Source organism: Opisthorchis viverrini, assembly GCF_000715545.1.
Source record: "Opisthorchis viverrini unplaced genomic scaffold opera_v5_4, whole genome shotgun sequence".
Classification (NCBI taxonomy): domain Eukaryota; kingdom Metazoa; phylum Platyhelminthes; class Trematoda; order Opisthorchiida; family Opisthorchiidae; genus Opisthorchis; species Opisthorchis viverrini.
The window spans coordinates 196,429-220,011 of NW_008751660.1; the positions used below are offsets into that span (position 1 = coordinate 196,429).

General features: G+C 42.6%; 1 protein-coding gene across 1 annotated transcript; it reads right to left on the reverse strand.

Annotated features, from left to right (window-relative positions):
• Positions 1-3,738: 3,738 nt before the first annotated feature.
• T265_00396 (hypothetical protein) lies at positions 3,739-22,222 on the reverse strand (the record flags this gene model as incomplete). Its single annotated transcript, XM_009164169.1, is given in 9 exon segments — positions 3,739-4,281; positions 5,673-5,763; positions 7,960-8,215; positions 13,710-13,738; positions 13,829-16,462; positions 16,480-17,193; positions 19,850-19,930; positions 21,979-22,173; positions 22,196-22,222. The coding sequence occupies 9 exon segments, from the start codon at positions 22,220-22,222 to the stop codon at positions 3,821-3,823; spliced, it is 4,488 nt and encodes a 1,495-aa protein (XP_009162433.1).
• Positions 22,223-23,583: the final 1,361 nt, after the last annotated feature.

Here is a 23,583-nt window from a genome sequence, read left to right on the forward strand (position 1 = left end):
GCCACATGCGCGACCTAGATCGAACTTGTCAGGATTTCTTATTCTGATTTTGGGAACGCCCAGGAGATTTGTCACATTCTCTAGAGTTGCTTCACGTATCGTTTAGGAGCGTGGATGATAGCCTTCTACCGTAATGTAGGGTTTTATACTGAGATTGCAGCAACATCAAGCCGAAAATACATAAAAAAAACGAATCAACACCATGCATTTACGTGCTACATAAAAAAAAACGAATCAACACCATGACATTTACGTGCATTGGGCTAGAATGAGCCAAAGCAGTTTGGCTGCTTTTTCTAAAGTCACGATGACTTTGTAAATGGCGACCGCATGGTAATATTCCAATGGAGTTTTCCGAATAACAAATGGGCAGTTTCACTCTGGAACTTCTGCACAATTGTCGTATGCACAAAAATCCTCACTGCGATGCATAAAGCTTTATGCAAGTTGATAACATAAACGATAAGCCAATTTACGATTTACTGATAGTTTCAATATCATCCGGTAAAGTTAGCAACGTATGAATTTCAGTGATCATGTCGTCTTATTGCGGGACTCGCCTTCGTGGATCGGTTACAGAAAGTGAAACAAATTTCAAACTCATCTAATCATGCATATTCCAGTTGTCACGTGATTTAAAACAAGTAACTCGATGTTTCAGGTTCTCCCAATACCCAGTTAGTTTTTCTTGATGAGAATAAATGAAGACAGAAGAATAGACATCACGACCATGATTCATCACCAGCAAACTACCGGAAACTGGGTCCCTGTCTATCGATTTTTAACTGTGATCTCTATTAGCAGTCCTAACTGCAATGTTCGTTTTCAAACTTTTGTTAGTAGGCCGTCATAATTCGAGACGTAACAGGATAAGGTATCATTGAGGTGATAGCGCGTGTCACAGCGCCTTTCCCCTAGAACTGGCTCAAAAGGGGAATTATCAGTGGCGTTCAAGGATCTGTTTGATGATAAGATCAGCCATTCGTGTTGTGAACGGTATCGTAATTCTCAAAGCTCGGATGATAGGGCACGTGGCTGAGAAAGGAATAAGAGCTTGGATGGGAATGTGGTAAATAGGGTGGGGTGTGGCAGTTTGATGATCATTGCTCAGCGTGGGATTGTTCATTACTTGCTTGCAGATCAAGATGACAGACGGAAACGTGTATCGTGTCGTTGAATAGAATAATAGTCGGCGATGGAGAACCGTTGACTCCGACTTGAGCTTATCATGTTTGGAAGGACTTTGAATAGGGGGGTGAGTTTTGGATGGATAGTAGTCCTTCCAACTTCAAGCCGGAGAATCACGTCAAGAATGTATGTTGCAGTCAAAATAAGAACTCGTAACTGCTGAAACGATTGTGTGCGACCGACATATTTTAATAGAGGGTATGTGAAACACTATTAAAGCCACCCAGTTTTCTTTCTTTCCCCAACTCTCTTTCAAATTGGAAGATTCAGATATTCTACAATTCACTAAGCGTAGCTCATAAATGAATTTGTGGTCAATTTTGACTTCGGATGGGTCACGTGTGCTTACAGAGCAAAAAAGTTTATCCGAACTAAGTGTAAGCTTCACTGCGTTTCTGGATAAGCCTGAAAGTTTGTTACTGACCATAGAAGGATAACACTCTTGAATAAATCTCATTTTGCAAACGCTTGGCCCTCGAAATTCTGCTAACATTTGCAATTATTGTCTTGACTTCACCTATGCTTGAGCTGTATATAGGCCCCATGTGCTTCTGAATGAGCTTGTTTCAGTGTATGTACATATATATGTGTGTAGGACAGTCTGACAATCATATCATTGTGGGAAACCTACTGATATCTTCCGTCAAAAAGTGCATTCTGAAGCGGTGAACGATAGATTTTCCTACCTACTCTTCACCAAGTTGATCAGTATGTATTTTGATGTAGAAATCGCCCGTGATTTTTTCACCCGGTGTTTGTTTGCCATTGTTTGTTTGCCACACAAATGAAGAATAACTGGTTGTGACTTTGAGTGTTTTTCATTACCATTCTTTTCCAATGCTGCTCCGAAAGTGAATGAATCCAACGGGACTGTCCACGGTCCACACTATAAATGAACATCACTCTACTAGAGCACCGATCCCATACGTTACGCTGTTCGATTGAACTGAACATTCTATTTCATTAGCATTCAAATAAACCACGGGAAATTCGTGCCTCCCAAATGCGGAGGACGATAAAACATGTACGGCACATGTACGATCCTCGAATACAAACGGAGGGACCTGTTTCATACTCAAGCCACCTGGTAATCGGCCACCTATGGTCCTCACTAAATTGCACTGTACATTACCGTGCGGTGGTAATAAGTTGGTCCTCTTATTGTCATACGTAGGGCGATAGTTTGAAAGTTGCTTACCAAAATTTGTCGAAGCTTAGTTGAAAAGTACCCTAAGCCTGTTTCGGAAGCTCTGCAGGAGCACGTAGTCCCTCCAGCCACAGAAAACAAAGAGGTTTCGGTTGACTGAACTAAATTATTATATTGTCCACATCTAGAGTTTCACTGACCACTCAATGCTATCGTGATCGAGATGACTTTGCTTGTGGTTTTGAAGCATCACCAGTTGAATCTGTGAACATCCGAGCATATCGAATTCCGTTCGAGGGACGGACTCATATGAACAAGCTCAGTGACATGGTCGTATACTCTAAGCAGGCAGCATGACGCCTTAGCGCATGCTTGCACACATGATCTGAGTTGACCAAAGAAGCAGAAAGCTGTCACTTTGTCGCTGTGCGTTAGACATTTCAATGTTTCACGTTACAAACCAAGTGAAAACCTATGGCTTCAATAACACCTTGGTGGATGTGACACAGAAAATGCACTGACGATGTCACCGCGACTCGTGATGAAACGTCTGCAACCAAGTTGTTCAGTTCAGTGAACAAATTAAATAGGAATAGAAAGTTAAACCTGTTCAGCACCCCCTAAATACCGTCTTAGACGACCCACTACTTAGTGACTTAGAATGGAGGAAATGCGCAGGCGCGAACAAAGTTTCTGTTGACGGGATCAATAAGGTTTATTAACAAACCATGGCTGTGGGATGCGTTGTTTTTTCAATGCTGTCGTACAGTAGCAATTCTGTCGAGTAATTTTCCATATATTATAATGGAGAAGAGTTATGGGCGGAAAACTGCCTTCATTGAAAAAGTGATCCTTTACCAAGGTACTTACTATTTTAACTTGGTCGAATCCCGAATGAAGTACTCTGAAATCTCTCCAATGACTTAAACATATCGAAACCCAACATTTCAAACTGAGGGGTAGAATGACGCACAAATCGAAGTGATGATTTTTTTAACCCAGTGAACGATATCTTTATACCCAAATTGCCCTCGTTTGAACCACTCCTTTGTCAGCGCAAATAAGCTGGACATTACACATCATAAATGAGACGCTAGGCTCAACCCTCACTCCTATTAGCACTCCTTGGGGGTGTTTGACTTTGTCGGTCACGGGTCATGAACACCTACAAAAAACGACAACTTCGGTGACTACTGACATGAGGGAAATAATTTAGCAACAGCTGGGTTTCCTACTACGCCAATTGTCCTGAGTATCGGTCAGGCACTCCAACTGGTCCTGAATTTTCAGATAAAAAAGTAGGAGAAATATTGATCTATGAAAATCTGCTCCAAATTGAGATGATTTTTTTTACAAAACGAATCGATCCAACTGATGGGTACACAAAGGATGAGGTCAGGCTACTTGAAACAAATCAGTAGGCAAATGAATAAAAATTATTTCGTTGCCGTTTCCCAAAAATGATTTGAGAAATAGCGAAAATAACTAAGCCATCCCCGGTTGGAAATGCAACCTGTGATTTGAAAGAGCCTGGAGTATCGAAGCGCGAAGACTCAGCTTCTGTGCAGATGCTGAAGAGTCCCCAAGAGCAGCCGGTTCTTCGATAGATGGTTCGCTTTTCAGTGGTTGCTGGTCCTCAATTAATTTCTTGGCCACTTCAAACACAGAGACTCTCCTTCGTGTAAAGCAATGAGCACTTTCATTTATTGATCCATTCTCTTGGAATGTTTTCTTGGCTTTAGATCTTAAGGTGATGGGACTTGAGTGAACATTGTAATATTTGATGGACTTCTTTCGAGTGAAATCAACATGACGAGTCAAGGAGCAGGACCGTGTAGTTCCACAGGATAGTGCGACGGATGTAGGTCGTTCTATTGCTTTTGACATCGGCTTTTCTGCGAGCTCTCCTGCTTCTGTGACAGCTGACTTGGCTTTGTGGACCAGTACTGCAAGCGATTAAAGACAAAATTACTACGCCAGCACCTTAGACATTCCTCCTCACTAAATGGTCCAGAAGGTTCAGCAAAAATGACAACAAACACCCATTCTTTGGTGTTTATACTATTTTAATCTGTGTGACGTACGGTTGTATGGCTATCGTTGTGTACTTTTATGCGTGGGGACGACCGATGATGCAACAGTGAACTTAGCACATCAACGGGATCGGGACACGAAGATAGAATTCCCTGTTTGGCAACGATTACAGTATTGTTGAATCTCGTTTACTGTTTACTTACAGCAGAGAGATATGAAGATTCAAAACCTTGCACAGACATATCTCTGTGCTTTTCACCCCTAGAATGAATAGTTTGGGTTCCATACAGTGATTTTACATCCCCGATATGGGGGCATACTCCATCACACAAGCTGTTTCATTCTCAGCTAAGCTTATATGACTGTCTAGTTCTGTCCATAAAGTCAGCATATTACACCGTCAGTCAGCATAGTAAGCAAGGAAATGGAATTCATTCACCTCCAAAGATGAATGTTTTTCCGGCCATGGTAGTTCAGTGGAAGACATCTTGCGGTTCCCTTCGCACAACCTGGGTCCGAAGTCCAAAGTAAACAAGTTTCTTGGACGTGAATCCCGCGGCGTCCCTCGCTTATCAAGCTCAGTTTCCGGGGGGGGGGGTTCCATTCGTCAACCAGCCTACGTTGTTGGTCACCACAGAGGGATCGAACTCCCTGAGTGCCATCATCCGGTCTGGCTCACCTGCTAAAACGATGTACTGGGGTGCAGCCGCTGTCTCAGGAAAGTAGCTACATGGAGCTTAGTAGAACGGTTGAGGGCCAAGTGAGAAACAAAACTCAACAGCAGCAATGAGTAGGCAAGGCAAGCCTGTCAACCAGACCTACTACCTTTCTTATGATTCCCTTGCAACCAACCTATCAAAACAGTTAAGGTCAAGCGTTTTTCAGAATCAAATAAATATTCGCACTAGATTCAAATTTCTCATCAAAGGACAACTTCAGTTCGAGGTTTGTTGGTTTGTATTTATTTTCAGCTCAAAAGCTCCTCATTGGGAGAAAACGCACTCAAGAAAAACAGACGCTCAGAGGAGGCTACTTGGATGTTCTGGTGCTTCTAAAGCCACAAACTGCAGGGTCTGGTTACTTCTGATTTATGCAAAGACAGGTTAGTCTACGTACCGAATATCAGTCTAGTTAAAGTGAGGTTACAGTAATTTGATGTACATTCACTAGGAATTAGCTGTAGGATTACCGACGTCATGAAACCGATCTGGTATACTACGTGATGTTGATAATCCTCAATAGACTACCATTGATGCCAAATAAGTGTTCAGAATAAGAGAAGAAATCTGTGTGTTTCACTTACCGTTATGTGAGCCGGAACCTGGGCACTCGCCGTTAAAGCTGCCAGTCTTCTGGCTTTTGTGCAGATGATGAACTTCAACCATATGTTGATACTGTAAGAGGGGACAAGCTTTCAGTTTGTAGCTAGTTCAGTACAGGAAGTTTATCTAACCGGTCGAGGTTTTATTTATGACGGCACTCGTAATGGACAAGGCTGGATGACCAAGCATGAGGTATGAATCTAGAAAAAATATACAATGGCGAAATTCATAAGAATGCACTGAGGACTGGAAAACAAACACGACAAGCTTACGAGACCATCGATGATGTTGTGCCGTGGAAAGAGTTCGGAGGATTCTGTTTTTAGGAATTATCAGGGAATTTTTTTAACTAGTTATTTTTATTTCAGCGTCATAGACTTCAACAATTCAGTTTTTTGTCCCGGAGCTCTCATGCGGTTAGTATGCCAGCGCACCAACCAGCCTTCAATCGAGCTGCAGTTCAGTACTTCTGCGCAACACATGGAAGCTATCCATTGGGTAAAAGTTTTCGAAACTCCACAATTCTTTTCCGCAATATGCTGTCCTCCAGATTAGTTTCAGCTACGAGTAGTGGCAAACTAGTGAGTGTTCCATTGCTCGGCCATTTATTTTGAGGACGTCGGTAAGAAATTTGCCTAATCGACGCGGAACACAGAATATCAACATGGGAAATGTTGGATTTAAGCTAGGATGCCAGATTGAATTATACAAGCGCATAGTAAGCGAATCCTGAAGTGCGGGGAAAGGGGAAAACCAATAAAACTAATTGCAGCTTTATTCTACTTACCAGCAGTGATTAAAAACACCATAGGCACATCAGACATGAAATTAATACACCCCTGACAACTGTAAGGAAAATCAGTTTCTATTAAAAACACCAGCTTGTTGGGTATCCTCGATCTACATAATGATTGTGTTAACGATGATAAACAGTATTCAAAACACTAGGGTGTATGTACACCGAAACGGTCCTCGGTGTCAAAGGTTACCTCTGTCCAATAACGAAATGAAATGACTCAGCAAAGCATCGTAAAGAAGATGAACTGTCCGACTAATGGCCCTTAGCTCAGCTAAACATACAATCATAAAACTGGCAAACCGAACTTATGAATGTACAAGACTTCAGCTTAAGTCCTTTAGTCCTACGAAACGGTAAATTACAGGTGGTAGGCAGAATGCCAACATACTTTCAGTAAAACTAGCGGGGCGATTACCAGTGGCGAAATCGCCGTGGTACACCACCAGTTGTTTCTCACTGAGACAGCATTACAGAGCAGTTCCATATATGTGCCGCACATCTTTTTCTCACTTCCTTGTTTTCAGGTCATTTTTCAGGAAAACTCGATGTGTATCAGTGGATTTTTAACAGCACGCAGCTAGATGCGACAAACAGTCAGTTTAATCCATCTGCGCATGGTTATACCGGAAAAACATGGAATAACCCAAAGATTTTTCCTGCCAAATTTACTTAAGAAACACGAACAAGTTGAGATTTTTGTTCAACTAAAGAGTGTAGCCGATTCCTCCTGTCTGTGTTGATACTTATAGGAAGGGGTTAGTGTTTTTCACCACCTTGCAGTATTCTCCGCCTCCCAGTAAAAGCCGTACATTGTTTTTATTTGTTTTTATTCTGAGACAAAGCCTGTCTTTGGAAGGATACCAACAGCCATAGGAGCCAACAGTGATGGTGTGCCTGACATCCTGATAATAACAGCGATACACTGAAGCTGGTGCCTAATCTTTTGACTCTATTCCGTAATATATAGAGTGTAACAAGTAATCCCTTATAGCGGTTACTTTTGTTGATCACGGAGACCGCTGCTACGGTACCGGTTGGTAAACCTCTACTGGAAAGCCAGCGTTTCGGAAAAAGCGACTGCAACTGCAATAAAGACTCTCACATTGGTGATCTCATTAAATATTTTTCAAAGGCTTTTCAAGTTCTGATCATTGGTCTGTCTAAGAGTGTGTCAAATGTAGAGAATTGGATTAAACGTCCACTTGGTGATGACGGTGATGTGCCGGATAACCGTACGGGCCCAATATGTTAACTTTTAACGTGTGACTACTTCTGGGTCAGTGCAATCATTGTCACCAAATGTTAACCAATGAGCTGTAGGTTGTGCTATCCCCTACCGATGTGGTTTGGCTTGTTTACTTGGCGATGTATTTTTTACGGTGGTAAGTTGTAATGCCGTTTACAAGAAAGGTCTGCAGATGTATAGCTGTGGATGACAGACTTTCTTACATCCAAGGAGGTATCCTCACCTGCGCCGGAGTCATGACCAGACGAACGGATGGTTTTTGCGGTTTTCGGGATGATCCGACTCGTCCACTGGTCTTTTGTGCTGGGGAATGGACTCGATTTGCCAATGTCTTTCTACAAACCGATCGACACGGCTTTGTAATTTTACATTCACTAGCATGAATTGGACAGTTTTGATCAACGCCTGAAGTTGATTGCTTCGTATTGGCCTGACTGAAAGACCGACAGGCGGTGCAGTCATTTTCTGCCAGAAAAACACTAAAGGCAACGAAACATTAAAGTCAACCATTAGATACTAAGTGGTGCAGAGTGCAACTAGTCAAATTTATCTTAATGCATTTTTTTCAAGAAAACGGACACAGTAATAACGTTCAAGCCGCAGAGAAACCATCTCATTAATCCACATTCTGAGAACTCCGCGTTTCTACAGTAACACTGCATGCTCTCAGCAAGGCTGTGGAATTCCTTAACTGCAGTCATACAATGAAAGCTGTTCACTACTAGGTGGGTTGCATTGGTCGAACAGCATATTCAAATCACGCAAATAAAAATTTATGCTGTCGCGGAAGCCTAAATACACGCGAGAGTAACCCACACTACACGAAATTACTGCGTCATCAAACCGTCATAGTTCAAACCTCAAAACAATTATACACACAATAAACATTGGGAAAAGAAGGACAGCACACGTGAAGTCAAATCACGAAACTTTCAAACAAATATCGGAGCATTCATTGCAACAGAAATTTGCTATATTTTGTAGTGCAGACCGAACAGTTTGAGCTCAGGTCTAGATATAATTTCAGGTGAATTCCAACGAGGAGGATTCACGCATCCAAAACGACTCCAAAAGAAAGTCTTTTGTATGAAACTTCACGTTGTTTCTGAAAAAGATGTACAAAGAATCAAGACAACATCTAAAAACTGATTTTAAAACGTATACGGAGGATCAACTTCAGATGACTAAAATGTCGATCAATTTGAGCATTCTGTTTAATGGCTAGAAAATCTGAAAGGACGAAAATCATAAAGATGAACGGAACTCAACTCACCTTTCTGAGCCTTAGCACTGAGCGGGCGACTATAGAGAGTGAAGTTCTTCGCGCTTGTCCTGCGCTCTCAGAAAGACCTAAGTGTGGCTCCGACTGCTTCGATCTCATTGAATGGTCACGTTTTCTTATGAGTGTTTAAGTGCTTAAGGCTACCATCTATTGTGTTTCATATGTTTTACACAATTTGCGGTGGAAAAGAGTGTACGAGATGAGTTCAGCCTTGTTGATCTAACTCCTACGTTCAAAAATCAAAACTGTGCTTGACATCAAAACCAGCTTCAGGGGGAGTACAAAAAGACTGCAGCTGAGTCAGCAAACAAGATAATACAAAAAACTATCCATTAACTTATAAACAAGAGTGGAGGGCTGCATATCAGTGATTACAGCCCTGGCATGAGAACATGAAAGGCCCGTCGTCGAACCTCGATGAAGTTCTCATCAATACGTAAGAGCTTGCTACGGTTAGCTGTGAGAGTTGCTACCAAACACTTCGCCGTGGAAAATTTTCAAACAGAATCGTTGCCGCAACTGGGTATCGGGAGGTTACCGCGTTCCCAGTCTGCCCAGAGTGAACGAGAAATTATGACAACATTCCAGGACAATGAGAGGCAGGTAATGCAATAAGACCGCCTTAAAACCTCATATAATTCCCTGTCAAAGACTTTGTATGTTTTGGAACCTTAATGGGCAGACCAAACCATAGAAACAATCGGCACACTAGCAATTAATGAAAGGGATTTGCAAACCACTACAACAATAAGGGAACGAAGAAAAACAGCCTTATGGATAATCCTTATGGTTGTAGGCAGTGGTGTTGACTTTCGGTCTCCATGGTATTTGCCAGAACAGATTCATTTAATAATAGCCAGACCTCGTTTGTCTTTCCCTTCTCCTCACACCTGAGACCATGTTGTACTTTACTTATAAGAGTACTACCAGAAAACTTTAAAGGGATCGACTTGATGGTTAGGATCTGCACGATCGGTACGATCCAGCTGCAGGGGAATTTTTCAGTAAATAAAGTAATCTTTAATTCGGCGAGGACAACAGCACATCCATGAAGCAGCACAGATGGGATAAGAAGGGTACCACCAGCTCGCTCTGGATTTCACTTCACAAACTGCCCCTCGGCTGCATCGCGCTGGTAGCCATGCTGACATAACATCTGCTGTTTAAGCAAGCAGTCATGAGTTAGAATGCCGTATAGTGTATTTTTGTTTCTATCTTCATACCTCTTTGGACTAAAAAATAAAAAATTTGTATAACACCTGCCAATTGTTCACCCAAGGATAATTTGACATATAAATTGCCATCAAAGACAGGAATAAATGAACCTTTTTGTAATATTTGTCCGCAAGCTGAAGCAGGTAATTAGAAAATCCAGTGGCGCAGTCAGATTTTTTTGTGAATACCCAAGGATAATGTGCTTGTGCATTCAAAGTCCAATGGCCTGAGTCAACATCCGTCGGACTCCAATATTACCTCGAGTTATTTGGTTTGATTTTCTCGGGTGCCCCAACACGGGAGAACTTGGTTTGCCGGCCTAGCTGATAGTGAGGTAAGGAAGGTTGTCAAGACAGTCGTGAAATAGCCTCCTCTGAATAAATGAAACTCCCAAGTCCCTGAACATAAAAACTTTGAGTGGTCATGAAGATTCTTGAGACCACCCGTTTAGAATATCCGGAATGGTCCGCGAATTCGAGTGAGCTTCAAAGACAGTACATCCATAGCCCAGTTCTCAGTCAGTAATATATTTGTACTGTGTGGAATAATGGAAAATTATCATAAAGAAAAGAGGAACTATAAATAAGGGTCATCTATGGTAGCATTGTTACTTATCGCAATTACCGAGCTATTGAATCAACTGATCTCACCATCGAAGGTGATTTCCTGTTTTTTTTATTTCGACGCACTCAGCAAAATGCCAGAAGACTTCAAGAGTATTGATCTACAAGCACTAAATTACAGCATTTTTGTGAATATCAGCAATGAAATTATTTTTCTCCGAGAACCAGAAACTTTTCCATTAGTGAGATGTTGACTTAAGCAGCAGAACTGAGTTACTTCTGACGCGAAAGGTCAGACATTTAACCTCGAGGAACACCATCTGAAGCTGTTAAAACATTGTTTTAACCGGCTTCGTAATATAAACCTAAGAAATACGATGCAACGAAAATAGTAAGGCATCCTCTGCAGTGGGGAAAATGGTTAGATTAGCCCATCTAAAGTTACTCACAGCAGCTAAATAACCAAGTGAGCTGACCAGACATCTGCTTAACCTGCGCGCATTCGAGGATTCGTATTGGCAAAAGCATGTATAGAAATTATGTCCGTTCGGGAGCGTTGGTCTTTTTTAATTTTCACTTTTTCCCGGAGAACTTAAATCTTTCCACTGAATCATGGCAACAGTGTCTGCCTCGTACAAACTGAAAAGTTGAGAAAAAGAGAGACACGTTGGCCTTAACTGATCCAACCTTAAAAATTTATCAATTATGTACAATTCCCTCCCTTGACTATTAAACGAGAATAGATCAGTGATGCCATTTGTCCATTACTGTTGACTAATTCTTAGACAGGCGGTCATTGAGCTGACATTCTCACACTTGGACCTAATGTAAGAAAGTGGCGCATTGTCTTTCAGTTTCAAATAATTCTTCACCTCTATCTTTGCTGTGATCGCAGCCTACATAATCACCACTCTTTTCTCCGCTAGGCGAATTGAGAACGTTTGACGTAGAATCATGGAGACTGTAGGTAATCGTTGGCGTTGGTCGTTGTTCTAGTATGGACGAGTGGCGGCCATCAGTGAGCCCAGAATCCTTGCGATGGCTCGACGCTCATTTGTGCGCGTAATGCAGCTTGGTGGCAAGGTTAGTGGACAAAAGCCCGACTTTTAACTGTAACGGTGGTGTGTGGAAAACAGTTTACTGTTCAGCTTCTGGGATTTGTGTCTGTCCAGAGTTGGGTTTTGCCATAAGGCCTCTCTAACTTACCCTGTTTTCTGTCACACACGAGCCCAAGGTTCATCAAGAAGTTTCTCAGTATCACTCGACTACCTACCGCTAACTCGGTTCTTTCTTTGGTTGACACGCCACCAGTCTGTTCCCCTATTCAGAACTGAGGGCATGCAAAATCCTCGAAACACTACTTCCGAGGGGATCCTGTAGCACTATCAACAAGCAGTGACATCAGCACACCTAAAAAAGAACGCAGACGTGAGTGGATGCAATACAATGGAACAGCAACCACCGGAAATCATTTAACTATCGAGGCACAGTAAATGCAGGGGAGGAAGAGTGGCAAAAAGGACTGTTCAGAAGAATGATATTTCCTTAGCAGATATAAAGGATCAATAAAGAGGTATTGAGGATTGGTGGCTGTCGGTGCCAGTTTGCATACAAGACACAAAATATATGAATTTCAAATTTCTTCAAAGAAACCGAAATTTTGAATGGATTGCTGGCAATCAGTGATTCAGATCCAGCAAATTTTACGAAAATACCATCAACTGACTGGCCCGCACGTCTAGCAATTCATCTTTGCAACAAAATGATTCCAACATTGATTATAGATTACATCCTCCGGCACCAAGTTTTTCACAACAAATACGTATGCAGCGTGGCAGAAACAAAACGTTGACCAAAGTGAAAAATTATTTCTTCTAGGGTAACACGATGCGCTAGATTTAAAACTGCCTTGGCACATTGTAAAATCAAGTATAGTGTACATTCCAATTGCAAGGTTTTCAGTCTGCTTGAGAAATGCTGCATTAGTTCGAACCGTACCTTCCATTTGTGCCAGTATTCTACTGAAATCAGTTACTTATCTGCAAGAACGATTCCTGAATTTGTACAACTTACAAACGTACATCACTCCACACCGGAATTCGAAAGTTAAGTGGAAAAAGGTGTCTCACGTGGCGTCGCAAAAATTCCAGCAAAAAGTGAACAGGGGGTAAGAAAGTAGACATTACTCGAAATTCTATTTTAGTCCTGGTTTGCCTCCACCGTTACGAATACGGAAAATATCCATCTGAGAAAACTACAACGATAACAAATGCCGTCTTATGGCACACAAAATACTACATACAAGTGGAAAATAATCAACGAGCAAAATAGTGATGCCGTGATGCGAAACTCTTCTGATACGTTTGCGTGAATAACGAGAATCCGAGTAAGACTTTTGAATACCCGTTTTCTATGCTAACTTAGTCGTTAGGTTCAATAATATATGTATATCTATAGTATATATCTAATTCATATACATTTTCATCAGTTAGTAAATTCAAGTTTGAGAATGTCAAGTTAGTTTGTCTGGATGTGGACAGACAAAATTCGGCAATGTGACAAACTGGTGCTTTTTACGGGTAATACTTCTGACGTACGTGGATGAATTTATATATACATATGTAATATGATGTAGTAGTATATACATAGTATACATATATAGTATATATATAGTAGTATGTATATATATGATATACATAATGCTTTAGGATTCCAAAGTTTGAAAGGTGAAGGTATTTTTTGCTGCCCTTCTCAGCAATTTCCAAAGTTTAGGGGAAAATTGTAGAAGCTGTGTTTGGAAAGAGGGCTGGAATATAACTCCATCCATCCAGGGACGTATAGCAACAGACTCATCTTGAACGTCAAGTAATCACTGACGCACGTTGCATTGCATATCATAACAGAAGTACTTACCTGGTGCATTTGTCCCAAGCCTTTTCGTTCTAAAAGCAAATTTTAATGCGAGGGTAAAGCAAAGTACTCAAGTGAACCTGTTCGTGAACGAAAAGAAATTCAAACGAGAATCAACCTACCTGACAGTGTGCGCATCGGTTTACTTTTGCTGAGGATAGGATATTGAGAACCACTTGAGGTCGAAAAGTAGATGCTAATGATTTCGACCCAGGACGACTACGGGGTTTGTCACGGGATCCCTGAGGAAGACAAACAGAAATAGTGCCATTGTCTAAAACGTCATAGCTCAACACAGCGTGCTGGTCCGTTGCATTTGACTGCGCCGGCTGCGTTGGCTTTGCACTAGAAAGCCCTGTCGGACTTGCTATCTGAAACGCCTGTTGGAGGTGCCCTTTGGACGGCATTCGGTGCATTTCTGTAGGCAGATGGATGTGTAGTACTCTCGTTCCATTATGTGTTTTTTCGCTGGAATGACTTTTGGGTTGCTCTTGCTCTAAGTGTACCTCAGCGCCTTCCTTTTTGACACCTGTTCCTCCAGACTGAGCAGGCTGTATTTTAGCTAAGTTCGCGTTTGTTAGGTCAGATGCAGTCACTGTTAGTTCTGGAGTAACAAGATCGTGGACAGAAGGGCTTCTATGTTCTGCAGAAAGTTGAGGGGTTGTGAGTGTGGCAGTGATATCAGCCGACGTTTCAATAATCTGAGGGCTTTCAGATCTGGATCGTTGCTTCGTGATGACAGCTTCAATAATGTGCAATGCAGGAGTTAGGTCCGTCTTGTATTGGGCCAGATCAGTTGGCGGAGAAATGTGGGATGTACTGATCGACGGCAAGTTTGCTGTATCTTCATTACTGTCCACTGGTGGGATAAGCGATTCCGACATTCGTTTTGTGCCACCGTTTGCTTGATCGACATTGCTCACAATGGAATCAGTTGTCTCGAGATCAATCGCAATCCCCCCAGTTGAAGATGAACCACCTTGTCCCACGAGAACTGAGTACTCCTCTCTGAAGTGCAAGTTTCCATTGTCATAAATTTCTTCAGACTGTTTACCTAGAGGTGCTTGTCCCAATGTTCCGTCAAACACTGATGTAAAAACGTCTTCGCTTGGTTTTCTGTACGAGCACCGAAAAACCGGATTATTCCGCTCGGATGGGATGAACAACGAATCAGATGAGGGAGGATAGCTAGTCTGGTTTTCAATTTCTGCGTTAGAAAGCGGCCTAGTAATGTCGAAGCTTCTTTCTACAGATACGTCGTTTTCTGCGGCACCGGGCGGGTCAACAAACTGGAACTTTGTATTTCCATCTGGTAATGCGGTTGAGTACGAATTTGGCTGCAAACTGAAGTCCATATTAGGAAGTTTAGTGGTGACTTGATCCGACAGCCTGCTGAAATCCTTCAAGCACTTGGAGTCTACTTGTTGGATTGTACTTCCAAAATTGTTTATCAAGCTTAAGGGTCTGGAATCTGCAAAAAATGGCAGTTCTTCTGGTGAAAGTGTGCTGAATGCATGCATCTGCAAAGTCGTTCCATCCGAAGTGACCTTGCGAGATGGGTCCACGTTCTTTATCGAGCTCTGTTGAATGTCTACTGAGTTTCCCGAGTCCACTATCGGTTGCGAAGCACGGAAGCTTTTGCGCACCGCGGACAATGAAGTCCTCGGTGTAAGTGTTGTCCTTAAACTGGTTCTCACTTGTGACCCTGAAGGCAACAGTGCACTACTTGGCGGTAATCCTGAATACTTCCGTCGTTGACTGAGTCGGATTCTTGAGCCAACCGTGTCCGCAGGTGTGGTGCTAGGATCAGGAAACGGCTTTGAATCCAAGAGATCATTGGAACTACCGGCAACATACTGGGGCCTGTGTTCGGTGACTTTTGTGTGCACTGGGCTCTTGTCACTTAAACGATCATTATAGTCGGAATAAGGTATACCCGACTCATTTTCTGCGACCGTCGACACTGACTGGTCAGAATACGTGTAATCTAACACTGCCTTGAAAGTGTTCCCAACCTCTTCTGGTAATGTGGGCGCGCCAGGCATTGCAGTCACCTTGGAACTAAAAGCACATGTAGGCTTCAATATCGTATTTTTATGGGGCGAAGGAGATGATTTATCTTCTAAAATCCGTTTAGGGTAAGTCATCGATTTGGGTGGTATACATGAGCCAATTCGCATAACGTCACAAGAAGAGTCTGTGGCCGATTCCAATGATGGAATATTCGTAGGTAGAGAGGTGTAGTCCAGTTTGTTGTGAGGGTGGTCGAGGTCTGGCCGTAGCCGTGTTAGTGTAACTGGTGATGATAATGATGACTGTGGTGAGAAGACGGGTTTCGGCGAGGAACTGACAGTCGATTCGTGGGTCGAAAAACAAGTGTTTGTTGAACCAGAGCTATTCGGTTCTCCCTGGGGAATTGGGGTGATTAGTGTATTTGTTGTGGAAGACACGACCTCTACCCTTCCTTTAAATTGACAAGAAGACGGGGGTATGTGTTCCCGTCCAACGGATGTTCGTCTCTGTCTAGTCCATTCGTCCTTGGCCAACATCGATGGGAGCGCAACTGTGGTGGCTAATTTTGCTTGTGGCGGTCTTGCAGTTGTCACCCTGTAGAGTAGAGGGGGTGAAACGCAACCCGGCATTGATCCTTGGCCAACATCGATGGGAGCGCAACTATGGTGGCTAATTTTGCTTGTGGCGATCTTGCAGTTCTCACCCTGTAGAGTATAGGGGGTGAAACGCAACCCGGCGTTGCCCTGGTAGGCTCACAGACATCAAACAGGTCAGACGCTTGCTCTTCTTCTATGTGCCTCTGCACATACTTTACATCGATGTGAGGCCCATAATCCCCTAGTACGTAGTTTCTCGCCTCTTTCTGTGCCGCATAGTGATTACATCCATGCCCATCACGAACAGCGTGTTTCTGTTCAGCTTTGAAATCCACTGAGATTTCTCCATTGGTGTTGATCCACAGAGACTCAGGGTAATCACAGTGACGAACAGGTGGGTTATTCCATGGGCACATTGTATCCTTGAAAGGGTAAAAGAGGTGCCACATCTCATGCATGAGACAGGTTAGTTTGGGTACCTCACTTTGTCGATGCACGTTACAACAGCAGTCTCCTTCCATCATCTCTTTGTTGTGTTCGTTTATCTTAGCTCTACAGTGGCTGGAGATAAATTCTGTCTCCGGTGGGGTAGTGTGTAGATTTTCTGCAATAGCCACTTCTGAAAGTTCCACCGCTGGTTCTGTAGACTGTTCTGGATGGGGGGCACCTCCCGCGGACACGCGATGCCGTGCATCCGGATTTACAGTTGCAGACGTTTCGCATTCACAAAATAGGGATTTTTTAGCTGGTTTGATATTGGCAATCGTGTTTTTCTTGCTAGTCCAGTTCCATTTCGGTTCATCTTGGAGTGCAAAAGTAACTCTCGGTCTTTGTGTTGGAGGCGTGAGAAAAGGTTCACATGGAAAAATTGTACGGCTCTGAAATAAACAGCAAAAGCGATACACCATAAGAAATATTCCGACACACTGACCAGTTTGCATATAAATATAAGACAACAGATTGAACGGACACTGTCTAACATAGCGCCTGCATTCTATGCATTAAAGCTTCACTCAAGTGGTGTACACAGTCACTACGGTTGCTTCAGGGGACCAAGCACTGTGAAGGCAGGACCTGTTTGTAAATTAATGCTATTCCTCAAGTGATATTTGCTTCCTTCCTTAAATCCAATACAATATGGGAAACTAGATGATTCGGATACAAATGTGCCCTGCAATTCACCATCAGAAAGACCGGAAGTCATTAGGTCAACATTATAGATAATCGATGGGAGTGACCAATGACAGCCACTTTACGCGGGTGGGCTCGAAACTAGACGCACCGAAGATGCACTTTTACCGCACATTATGTCGATTTTCACGTTCGATTTGGCTAACATCTCAGTTTTGCAAACCCCAAAATGCATTTTGTACTTTTAACTAATTTTTGATTATGCCACTGAATGTTATATACGGGTCGGTGGGTTAACCACTTTTTATATCAAAACAGCAATCAGTCACTATCCTGATAAGTCTAAAAACTACATGATAAGCCACAAGTGATAGTAAATTAGAAAGGAACGGCCAAACCTACAGAATACCTAGTTTTCTTTTCTGAAGAGGCCAGTCACAAAGAAAATCATTAGTCCGAATTCGCAAAACTAGTGTGGTCCATTGAAGCAGTTTTCAACGCTTGTGACCTTTCAAGACCAGACCGCTCCTTGAAAGAAATCACTTGTGGGCTTCTTCAAGCGGTGTCTCCAGACAGTGGCAGTCGTATGGCTCCAAATTGTTTATCGAATAAAATTTGAACCCATGATTATTCTCCCATTCGGGCTTACTTCGTCCATGTACTTTTGACCTCCACTTGTTTTGCTCATTTGTACCCGCCATTCACCGTGCCAAAAAAGCCTCTCCGTCCGATAATGTCGTAGTGGCATGTGTGTAGATGACATAATTACCCAAAACTTGCACCTCCAAAACATTCCACATGAACAAGACACTGCGAAGTCTACTACCTCGCCCAATGGATCCAAATGAGCTTAAGGGTCAAAGAAAGTGACACTGACTGAGCAACTGAGTTGACATTGGACAAAATCTTAGATGGTTTAATTGCCTGGACATAAAGAGACGTCGTCTGTAAAATCCCATACATTAGCGCAGAACCAACTTTGAAGCCATGAAAAACTTACGACAAAAGTGTGTGCATATCGAAATCATCTCCGTATATGTGTGACTTTTTCCTGTATCAATAGGCCCACCAAACAAAAGCGGGCCTGCTTGTGACCTGAAGCCTGACTCCATACCCAAGAGCGGACATTCGTTCCTTACTGGCACACGTTCCCAAACGTCGCAAAGTATGCGCTGTGAAACTATCCCCAATTCATACACACTGGCACCGCACCTTATAACAACTTATCTGACACCGTAATGCTACAGTGACCGTTGCACGCCTTTGAGATTGGACACGAGGCTTACATGCTCAGAGCTAACGTGTGGGTGTGCACAGGTATTGGGCTCAGAGATCCAAAAAGTTGTTCATGGTCTAGCGCTCTGGTCAGCAGAAAACAGCAGCAGGGAAACAATGTAACAATACAGGTTACACAGCGTCACCCGTCATACCGTTGCCTACGTGAGGACTGGTCTGTCATTGATTCATCGGGCCTGTCAATCAGAGTTGAAAATATGTTTTCCTCACTCAAGGCCAAAAGTCCCCTACTGTGAAGGACAAGGCTTGAGTAACCGGGATCGAAAAAATGGATCCAATGAACTGGCATAAACCAAAACGGAGGGTATTTTCCATATAATATGTCCAGAAGAATACCCATCATAGTGTAATTACTACTTTATGCATACTGAAAAGTTAGGAAAATATATGTCCCGATACTGAATCGCCGATCTTTGCGTCTTATTCAGAAAGCAAGTCTATAACAATGGTCCATGTGATTCCATGTGATTCTCAAATTTGGTCGAGTTTGGTCGTTCAGAATAACCAGTGAACAGTGCTTTCCTGGAGTGGCTGCATTGGCTAACATACTTTGCAAATGCCATGCGGTTTAAGGATAAAAAACAAAACCTTAGGATTTATGTGTTTTGTAAAGAAACTACCAGCAATCTCTTGAGTGTCGTGCTAAATGAGAGACTTGGCTACAGTTATCATTTGATTACTTTGTTTATGGGCATGACATTCGCTAATTTCGTGCAATCTGGTTTCAAGTAGAACATAAGGTTGACGGAAATCCGGGGACTGCACTTACTTGATGAGCCCTAAAAAGGGCGAAACCGGTCGTGGGCTGTCGACAGATTTTCAGCAACCTTATGAGTAGTACATTACAAAAAAACAAATCAGGCCTTCACTCATTCAAGGCAGTCAGAAAAGGGGGAAATTACTGAAAACCACCCCATCTTCCTAAACGGGATAAATTTCATTGGAAGAAATACATTAGCACTACGCGAAGCGTCTTTCTTATGGAAAGGGACCACTGTCTCTTCAGTTAAAAATTTAGTTAGTCATGTAGTTTGGGTTTTCATTTGATAAATTGGGATGAAAAATGGCCGATACGGTTACTGAGAATACTCTTTTGTGCCATTTTACCTGAAGCACACAGTCGCAGATGTTCGGGGTGATTTCGAAGATAGACGTCAGACTACTGATTTTCACCCGTGGTGATGGGCCCTGAAAAAAGTGGAATCAAGCATGAGTTAGATCCTGCCAACATCATATCAACCAAGACCGTATTTCATAAAACTGGAATGAAGTTGACTTAATCCTAATACACGTATGAGCATTAGACTGACAATTTTCAAATGGAATACCGCAGTACACTGAGTTTAACGGAAACTACAGCACATGATTAGTGAATCCTGGTGTTCGACATGACAACCCTAAGTACCAAAGTAGACCCGACATACCAAGGAACTAGGATAGGTTGCCGTTACCAAGAATTCAACAGCTAGTAATGTGTTGGAATACCGGTAGTCCGGGTTCAGTCGCTGGTCGGATGTTTGCCAACCCTTCCGCCGAATAAGTCAGTTGCCAAGTGTGTCGAGGCAAAAACTGCACGCCTTAATTTGGGATGCATGATAATATATCTATTTGGATGATCAGGCTTTTCATGTATTATATTGTGTATATCATACTATGTATATATACGTTGTTATGGCCAATAAAATATCAAGAGAAATGCGTTAAGAGTCCCAACAGTGATCAAGTGTATCAACTGCAACGCACCCTGGTGAGTTTTTGATCGGTGATGTGGGTATACTCATAAGTGAGCTGATGATCGTGTTACGTTTGATGCACAAGATTAACTGTACTCCTGGGTCCATAGTCAGAGAAAGCAACGGTATTCGAGATCCGTACTGTATGACTCATTTCTCTGCCCTCTGTTGTTTTTTTCAGTCTACCGAGAAGATTATAACTTAACTCTGAAGTTTGTCAAAAACTAAACACACCGTCCAACTGCAGTTACGATAGTATACACACAATTCGGCCAGATTTCTCGACGTAACCTGGGTATTAGTCAGGCAATTGAACTAATCGAGAAGATTCCTGTCAACCTTTGTGGTCGGGCAGGAAACTAAGTCACACTTATCCTCGCTCACTTCTCCTGTTTTTCAGTTAATGCTGATGGCTCTTGTAAAACTGGGGATAAAAACTAGAAATCCACACCTCTCTGATGAGCCCTAAGAAAAGTAAACCCGACGGAGGTTGATTTTAACTATGTAAACAGCCCTGAGTCAAGAAAATTTATCTACTTGTTTCTGTTCTTTTCGTGATAAACCCTGAGCGAATATGTCAACCGGTCCACCCCGCCACCACTTCAATCAGCTGCGATAACAGGCAACTACGTATTGCTCGGATATAGTGGCTAACTGTATCGACTTCCATTTTACGACAGACCTCTTCTACGGGGTTGTTCCCCTAAAGAGACCATCCCTTGGGGTAGTCCGGTATTGAGTTGGTCCGCTCAAATTTTTTGTAATCCACGTAGGAGACGTTCTCACTCTTCTGACTGCAGAGGCTGGTTAAAAGCCATTATCCCACATAGTCAACAGGATTAAAGAATAAGTGAGAATGCTACGCTGAGCTACATTTCATAGTTCACCGACAGATACCAGATCGCAACATCTCCAGCTTTCACCCCACTGGAGGGAGGGTCTTTGGCGGTCCTGTCAGCAACTGGCGTAGAGTGGGATACTTTTACAATAACACGTACTTTCGCGCGTTAAAAGAGTTCGGAGTAATTCAGCTGTCCAGCCATGGATTCAGTAACGGTGCGCATTATTTTGACAAATCACTAACTGAATTCTCAATGCAAGTTTTCTGAGTTTGCTGGTAGGAAAACAGTATAAAGGTAAAACGTCATAGAGCCCCTATTTGAGTGCTTACATATTCAACTCTTCAGGTATGGTATACCGGCTAATTACTTCGTTAGCCATCCCAGTAAACGTAGTCGATTGATGGATTTTCTTATCTTAATGATGACTACTCTTTTATGGCGAAATCCCACCTACCACTGTGTGACCACATATTGAATGCTTATCACATGAGCTGTTTTGAAGCAACGTTTATCGCCGACAGGTTTGTCGAGAACCCACTATTTTCAGCTTCTTTTCTAGAAATGCCACACTTTGTTTCTTCTCTCTTAGCAGTGACAGATAAAAACATCTCATAATAAGATGCCGATTATGTGAGCACTCATATGGTCGGGAGAAACTCACGCAAAATTCTATGGTCCTTCTGAAGATCAGTTCCTTTGTTCGCCGTCCACTCGGGTCACAAACGCGATTGGGTTTCAAAAAAACGCTGAATGCATCCGTATTGTGATAGGCTAAAAGTCTGTCACATCCTGAATTACTCAGCTGACGAAGTTCACATTCGAATGGAACCTCTAGATCAGACGTATTGGAATTAAGCTTACGGTAGTCACAGGCTCACCTTTGAACTTTTGATGGACGGTCCCATCTGACAATCCAAAGTGAAAGTGCTTCTCGAACAAGAATTCCTCGTTAAACAATAGTGGAAAGAATGGCAACACGACTTTGGTTCTTTGTGTGACTCCAAACAGATCGACGGAGAGGTAGACACCTTCGCATTTTGACAGATTTGTTCCCGGTGAGCAAGCCTCTCGAATGTTAGAAAACACTAATAGCCAACTCACCCAATGTATTCGGAGTTCAACATAACACTTGTATGCTCTATCTTGCATTGAGCTAATCGTGCTTTCCAAAGACAGGCTGAAACGTGTGAAGAAAGCTTCTGTACACAGGTAGAATAATCAACGAACGTCACTTTGGCTATAGCAAAGGATTAGAGGAATCCAGTGACATAATTGTAAGACCAGTCATATCTTTCACCATTAACCCATTCCCTGTGGATGGAAGTGAAAGATTTTTGGTCATCTGACATCAACCTCGGAAACCACAGGGGAGTCCAGGTGACTAATTGGCACAAACAAATAATAAGAATAGGCGCGGTGAAATCATGGGACCACCCAATGGTGCCTTCTTTTGTCAGGAGATAATGATGGTATAACGGTTCGACTGTAGCACACTTTCGGTGCCTGGCTGCCATGCCATCCGGAGGAAGTACGAGGGCCGGGATGCTGCCAGGTTGCCTAAGACTAGACAGGGGAAGTCGAGAGGCAGTGGTCGGGTTCCAACCACAGACCTTCCGGTCAGTAAATTCGCGCCCTAACCACTTGGGCCATCTCGCCCCATCGTGATGATATGTTCCTGTGTTACCGATTCAAAGCCCTGATAAGTAGCTTTTGGGTATATATAATGGATGGATAGATAATGTTTTAACTGATGGCTCCCAGTGATGTCTCAGAGCAGCCATCAACTCAGTTTTGAGGTCACAGAGGTTCGAATATCTGTTGGTGTATACTGTGCTAGTATACCTCCATAAGATCTTAGTCGGATGGAGATCAACAACATGTGTCCTATACAGTCACAAGAAAGAACAGCGTTCAACTTTACACAAATGTTCCACCTTGCTGGCTATGGTGAGTACCATAATATCTGCATGTAGGTATTTCTATGAGTACCACTATAGACGACCTTGCCTGATAATTAGTCACGCATGGGTAATGGAACTAGAAAAACAGACAAGGCAAGTCGCCTGTGGTATAAGGTTTCCCATCTCTTTCCATTACTTGGTTGCTAATCCATCCCAGCACTAGCTGGTTTTAAATCTGTCTAGATGGACAAATGTTGCATTAGCCACAAAGAACTAACCAACGTACCCTACTGCAGTCACTCATAAAGTGACAGAGATTGTTTTGAGGGATAGGATAGTCATGAATGCAAATTCACACTGTGTTC